The sequence below is a fragment of the Taeniopygia guttata genome, chromosome 7, assembly GCF_048771995.1.
Source record: "Taeniopygia guttata chromosome 7, bTaeGut7.mat, whole genome shotgun sequence".
NCBI lineage: Eukaryota > Metazoa > Chordata > Aves > Passeriformes > Estrildidae > Taeniopygia > Taeniopygia guttata.
The window spans coordinates 16,118,356-16,125,068 of record NC_133032.1 but is presented as its reverse complement, the minus strand read 5'-3'; the positions used below and the strand labels follow the sequence as shown (position 1 = coordinate 16,125,068).

General features: G+C 55.7%; 1 protein-coding gene across 2 annotated transcripts; it reads left to right on the top strand.

Annotated features, from left to right (window-relative positions):
- The first annotated feature begins 4,180 nt into the window (after positions 1 to 4,180).
- DLX2 (distal-less homeobox 2) lies at positions 4,181 to 6,429 on the top strand. 2 transcript variants are annotated; one of them, XM_002196034.5, is made up of 3 exons: positions 4,181 to 4,654; positions 4,856 to 5,040; positions 5,313 to 6,429. In XM_002196034.5, exons 1-3 carry the CDS (start codon positions 4,330 to 4,332, stop codon positions 5,625 to 5,627), a joined length of 825 nt encoding a protein of 274 aa, XP_002196070.4. In that variant the 5' UTR covers positions 4,181 to 4,329; the 3' UTR covers positions 5,628 to 6,429. The 2 variants fall into 2 exon arrangements, with proteins under 2 accessions (XP_002196070.4, XP_030133322.3); XM_030277462.4 differs by having other exon boundaries at positions 4,853 to 5,040.
- Positions 6,430 to 6,713: the final 284 nt, after the last annotated feature.

Below are 6,713 nucleotides of genomic sequence, written 5' to 3'. Positions count from 1 at the left end.
AATAACACCAGACTAATCCACTATTAAAAGTCACAGTTTGTGCTCCAGTCTGCTCAGGTTTCTGCTGAAGAAAGGTGCTGAGCTGCCAGTGAATCATCACTGAGAAAAATAATCTGAGACCAAGACAGCTTAATAAACAACTCTGAAAGGATTTTACAGAGCCCATGTCTCATGTCATGCTTGTATAAGCTGTTTACAACAAGGGGCTAAGAAAGGAATCCTCAGGGAGCCACAAAAGGGGGCATATTCTTCTCAGAAGAGTTATGTGATTTTTGGAATGAAGTAATCTGATGTACAGATGAATGAGACAATAAACAGTTTTTAGAGAGGAAAATGATAATGCTGAATTCTGAAACTAAGCACAGCAGGTAGCAAGCTTACGGAAGGGAGTTGAAAAGATTCGTACGATTTCCCAAAAGCGGATACACTTAATCCCTCAGAAAAGGAAGACTGAACTGTTACCATCACTCTCGAGTGCAATACCGGATTTCACAGGTACAGTGCAAGCATAAACCCTCCTCATAGCTTCATCTGGCACATGATTTATATTATTCTTCAATTATTAAGGCAAACACTCAGGACTACACCATGCATTATACCACTATAAATACACTGAAAAGCTTTTCCCTCAGCCATGGAAAGAAATCCATACTTGTTAACATGCCATTGCAGTAGAGACTACTGTCCGACTGCTTTTGTGCAATAGTATCAGAAATAATAGGCCCATCTCTTAGGATTCACCACATTCTTGCTGAAGTAAGTGAAATGGTTTGGCCAAGTGTGGATCCTAATGGGTAAAATAATATTTAAAAATACAGCAGATTAAAAATTAACCTCATTCTTAAATGTTAAGTGCAGTTCTCTTCAAGTGAAATTTGAGATAAAACACTGCATAACTTGTTCCATTGATCCTTAAGTTAAATCTATACCACATATATAGAGTCAGGATTCCAGCCCTGAAGTGTTTTCACATTTTTCTCAGATGAAGCCTATTTCAGGAAGAGAATCATAGAAATGATAGTTAATTAAAAAAAATTAAACAAAATATACCAGCCTGGAGTTACCACAGACATTTCTATAAATCATATGCAACTGCCTTTTGTAAAAATAATAAAAAACTAATACAAGCTGATCAGTTGGAGATGATGATTTTAAAGACTGATGGTCCTCTCTTGTGTTTATACACACTGTGTTTACCATACTTCATAAACTAAGTATGTCCCCAGTCAGCATGAGGTTGCTTCTAAAACAAACTAGTCAACAACAACAAAGCCAGATCAATTGTTTTGTTGCCTCTGGCAGTAAGTGCTGTATATTCATATAAACCTCATTACCAAAACTTTTCACCACTGAACTGCTCTGCAGCAAGAAAGCAACCATCCTTTTCCCGTGTGCAACTGAATGACCAATGTGCATAAGATGCATATTTTGTTTCATACAAACACTCCTTCTCACAGGATATAAACAATAACACATGATCTATTACATCAAAACCAAGTAGGATTGCAGAGTATTAACAGCAGGTACACAGAACACTCCTACTCTCCTCCAATTTTTCCCTCACTCCCCAGTCTCTCTGTGTCTCTTCTAATTACCCAGCCATGTAACATTCACAATTCCCAAAGCAAGGACAAAAAAAGCACAATTAAAATTATTAACACAACATGAGAACATGAAAACATATAAACACTGGGCCAGGCTAATGCCATTATTTTTTTAAACTCCTGATAATACTATGACTGATTCAAATAAGTGTATTGGAAAACATTAATGGTAGTCAAGTTGTCTCTCACCTAAAACAAGCCTTTCTCCTTCCTTCCTGCTGCCTGATGTCATCTCTCCCTTAATCATACCTTTATTTATAGTTGGTGTTTAAGTTGGTGTTTAAAACCACCTCACAAGAAAAGTTCAAGTAAATTAGAAATAATAAAAATCAGATCTGTAAGATTAGCCATGTGACTAAATGCGAAGTAAGTAAGTGCAAAATAAATGCCAGTGGTCATTCCAGCAAGTCTGTGCCTCCACATAGGCAAAACAAACGGCAGAAACAAAGCCATAAGACTTTGGATCAGCTATCATTTGACAATTCATTTCAATTTGTGAGCCCAGCATCAACTTATGAGGAACAACTTGCACAAGAAAGACTACTCATATAAGCTGAGGCAAACAAAACAAAATCATGCCCTTTACTTGTTGTACAGATCACCATGTACATGCTATATAGCACTATTCCGTTTCATTTAATAATAAAAATTGCTACATAGCAAGACAAATTCCCAAGTAAGTCCTTTGCTTTATTAAATCCTCAGTATGAGATTAAATGTCCTTTCACCTCTGTATTTTTTAAACTATCTAAAACGCTTCAAAACGTGACCAATGAAGGGTGGCTGACTGTCCCACTGCTTGCTGATAACCACCAACCTGGGGGCTCTCTGCCCGTCTCCCGTGCCAGCCAGCGGCTTTTTCAGACTGCCGGCCTTCATCCAGCGATGGACAGAAACAGTCCTACGAAGATGTCTTGGGACTACGATCCCAAGACATCAGTACGATCACTCTGCCGATTGCAGAAACCGGTTTTCTTTTGCACTAAGCAGCAGCTATATTTGGGAGAGTCGGCAGCACGAGAGCCACTGCTCCGAGCTCTCTCCGTGACCGCCGCTGCTCCGGTCCCTCCCGGCCCCGCCAGGTTCCGGGTTACCACGCCGGGTTCTGGCAGGTCGGTTCCCGCGGAGGCCGCGCCCGGGACTCACCGCCACTCACGGGCCCACCTGCCGCTGGCTGACGGCCAGGGCCAGCCCCGCGCACCTGCGCTCGCCGCAGCGCCGCCACTACGCGGGCACAGACTCCAAGATCAGGCTCCAGCCACACTCCTCAAAGCGGCCGCGGGCGGGGAGAGGCTGCCCCGGGGCGGGAGTGGGCAGCACCGGCCCCGGCCCCGGCCCCGTGAGGGAGCGGCCCCCGGCGGGCGGAGCGGGGCGGCACAAGCGCGAGGAGGGGGCCTGAGGGGGCACGCGCGGGCTCGTGAGGCAGGGCGGGCTCAGGGCGCGCGGGGACAGCCGGGGACGCCACATGCCCCCGGCCCTTGCAAACAACGGCGGCCGGGCACTTTCTTTTTTTTTTTTTCAACCTTTTTACGAGCTTTTTGTGGTAACATTTGCAGCCATCCTCCCACCAGTGCCGCCTGCCTCCCTGCCCGCGCTGCACACACGTGAGACGCCCGCAAGGACGCGGCCGCACCGCGTGTGGCAGCCCCCGGCAGCGCATTGGCCTTCTCCATGCGAAAGGAACGCGCTCCCTGGCAGGCGGCCCGGCTCCGCGCCGGGACAGTCGAGCGAGGGAAATAACACAATAATAAAAATCAGTTCCGCAGCGCTACTCAGCGCACCTGAGACACCATTCCGGCTGCTGCCCCGCGGCGCTGCCCCCGGCAGAGGGCGGACAAGGGCAGCGCCGCCGTGCCCGACTGACAGCCGGACCCGACGGCCTCGGTGCAGCAGCCAGCGCTCAGGGCAGGGAGACAGGCGGCTGCTCGCGGGTCCCTGGCACCTGCGGCCCCGCCGTCGTGCCTGGGCTGCAACAGGCGCCGTTAGGGCCTCCGCGTGTAAGGATGTCCCCTGGGCGCCGTCAGCAACTGTTGTACAAAACGCGCGTGCAGGGAAGAATGTCGCCCTTCCGCGTCTAATGTTACGGAGATTTGACTGGAAAGCTGTGCCGCGCTGGCACAAAAAGGGGGTTACTGATCTCCCGCAATGTGCACGCTCTCCTGGGGCCACAATAACTGAAAGGGACCCCAAACGCGCCCCGCAGTCAGCGTGGGGATGCCGCTTACGGGGGGACCGATGCTCGGATCTTTCCCTGGGGTTTTCGGCCAGACGGGGACACACATAACAGACACAGCACGGCAGAAGCGGCCGGGCTGAGCCGCGGCCCCGAGCCCTCGCTGGTGCGGACCGGACCGCCCAGTCTAACCAAAGGTGCAGCAGCCTGAGCCGTACGATGGGGAAGGTCCCGGTCCCCGGTGCCTCCGCGGCCGCTCGTCCCCATGCCCGGCGCCGCTCCCGTCCCGCACTCCGCGAGCCCGCGGGGAGCCGGCGCGGGCGGGCTCCGCATTGGCTGTTGCTAGGTGACGTACGCCGCGCCACGTGACCGGTGTTAAATGCCGTCCCGGCGGCGCGCGGCGCGCAGAGTCCGTCCCGCTGGCGGCGGCGGGAGCGCGGCTGCACCGCCCCGGCGGAGCGCGGCGAGCATGGTGGCGCGGCTCTGACCGCCCGACCCCGGAGGGGACGGCCGCGGGGCGGCGACCCGTGCCCCGGCGGGCGGGGGCGCGGGATGACAGGGGTGCTGGAGAGTCTGATGCCGGACATGCACACCAGCCAGATCTCCGCCGGCAGCTACCACCAGCACGGCGGCCTGCACAAGCCGCAGGAGTCCCCCACGCTGCCCGTCTCCACGGCCACCGACAGCAGCTACTACACCAACCAGCAGCACGGGGCAGCGAGCGGGCCGCCCTACGGCCCCGTGAGCTCCTACCCCTACGCGGGCGGCGGCACCGCCCCCTACTCTGCCAAGGCCGCCTACGACGTGGGTTACGGGGGCGCCTACGGCTCCTACGGGCCCTACGGCAGCAGGGCCTCCCCAGCCAACAATGACTCTGGTACGTCCGAGCCCCGCGTGGGGGACGGCTCGGTGAGCCTAGCGAGGAGGCGATCGGGGCTCTGGACACGGGGTGGGCCGGGAGAGCGCTCGTTCCCGGTGGGTCGCCCCGACGGGGCGGGCGGTGATGCCGAGCTGCGAGCAGGGCCCGAGATAGCGGGGGCGCCTCGCCTCACTGGGGTTGCCGTTTCTGCCGCAGCAGAGAAGGAAGACTGCGAGCCGGAGATTAGGATCGTGAACGGGAAACCGAAGAAAGTGCGGAAGCCCCGGACCATCTACTCCAGCTTCCAGCTGGCGGCTCTGCAGCGGCGCTTCCAGAAAACCCAGTACCTCGCCTTGCCCGAGAGAGCGGAGCTGGCGGCCTCCCTCGGCCTCACCCAGACGCAGGTAAGGCTTTTCCACCGCGGGGCCCCGGGCACGTCCCGCCCCGCCGAGGCCTGTCGCCCTCCGCCGAGTCGGTTGCGAGCGTGGGAGGAAGGGCGGCCCATGGCGCCTCGACGGCCCGGGGTGGGAGTGCAGGCGCTGAGGCAGCGGCGCTGAGGCAGCGCCGGGAGTGCTCGGGGCTGCGAAAGCTGCGTGTCCCTGCACCGTCGCGGGCGGTCTGGGCGCCGGGAAGGCGCCGCAGAGGCAGCGGCCGCCTGACGCCCCTTTCCCCGCAGGTAAAGATCTGGTTTCAGAACCGCCGCTCCAAGTTCAAGAAGATGTGGAAAAGCGGAGAGATCCCAGCGGAGCCGCCTCCCCGCCGCAGTTCTTCGCCACCGTCTCCCTCCTCGCCCCCAGCCTGGGACTTCGCTCCGCACCCACGTACCGCGGGCGGCGCCGGCACCTCGAGCCCCAGCCCTGCCGCCGCCTTCCTCGGTAGTTACTCGTGGTACCCGCCGGCCCCCGGCGGCCCGGCGCACCTGCCGGCGGTCGCTCCCCTCCCGCAGCCGGCGCAGCCTCCGCATCACCACGGCAGCGGCAATATCTTCTAGGCGCTGTAGTAGAGACTTGAGCTCGCGGTCCGCAGCCGGCAGCCGCGGGACGCCGACGTGCAGCACTGGTGTTTTGGTGAAGCCTGGCTCCGGCCCCGGCCATCCCGGAGGAGAGGAACTGCTCCATGCCCCGTTGCCGCCGGCGGAGGGGCCCGTGTGCATTCGGCCCCGTGGGGGTCCTCCCTCCCTCCCGCCGTGAAAACAGCCACGCTGCGAAACAAATACTCACCTCCCTCACTCCCTCCTCTCCGTCCATCTTCCTCTTCTTCCCCGACATTTGTATCAAACTATCGGTGCAGAACTCTGGTTAACTTTACTTTTTATTTTTTTAAAGTTGACAGGTGCCTTTGCGGATAACCTCACTTTGATGTTGGGGATTAAAAAAATAAAACTATTTAAAAAAAAAAAGGATAAATAATTTTTATATATAGATTTAAAACAGAAGCCTCCCCTGTTTAAGGTATCCGTTTTAGCCATGAACGGGGGCAGGGGCCGGTCGCAGGCGGCGGTGCCGGTACGGCTCCCGCCCTGCGCTGCCTCTGGGCTCGTTTCGTGCCCCGACGGGGCTTCCTCACGCCGGGCGCCAGCCGCAGCGAGCCCTCCTCTCCACTCCCCCTCCGCTCGTCCCCTGCCGGCAGCCTAGCCACTGACATGCCCTTGATCTGTTTGATGTCTAGCGTCGTGGGAAAAAAACTGAAACAAACTGTATTTTTTGTTATTTATTATGGAAAACTTATACACTCATTAATGTTTCTTTTACAATAAGCAGAGAGTATTTAAATAAATTATTGTTTCCATGGTGCCCACGCTGAGTTTTTGGGGATAGGGAAATTTGAGGGTGTCGATTCGGACCCGGACGTTCGCTGAGAGGGAGAGCCGCGTCCCCTCCGCCTCCTCTCCATTGTAACAGTTGCCGCAAGCCTGCAACTTCCCTCCTCCTTCCCCTCTTTCCCGTCTACAATAAAATCTCGCCCCTGACAGTCTTCTTGGCGAGGCCATGAATCACTCAGCGCTGCCTGCAGCAGCCCAGAGCCGCCCCCCTTCCCCCTCTCCCGCCTGCTGGCGCCAGCGACATTTCACCCGGGA

Excerpts from the sequence above, each read along its gene's own strand:
- DLX2 (XM_030277462.4), top strand. The coding sequence starts at position 4,330 with ATGACAGGGGTGCTGGAGAGTCTGATGCCGGACATGCACACCAGCCAG. Across the intron at positions 4,655-4,852 it reads CCCAGCCAACAATGACTCTG|CAGAGAAGGAAGACTGCGAG; the intron begins GTACGTCCGAGC and ends TTTCTGCCGCAG. Across the intron at positions 5,041-5,312 it reads TCGGCCTCACCCAGACGCAG|GTAAAGATCTGGTTTCAGAA; the intron begins GTAAGGCTTTTC and ends CTTTCCCCGCAG.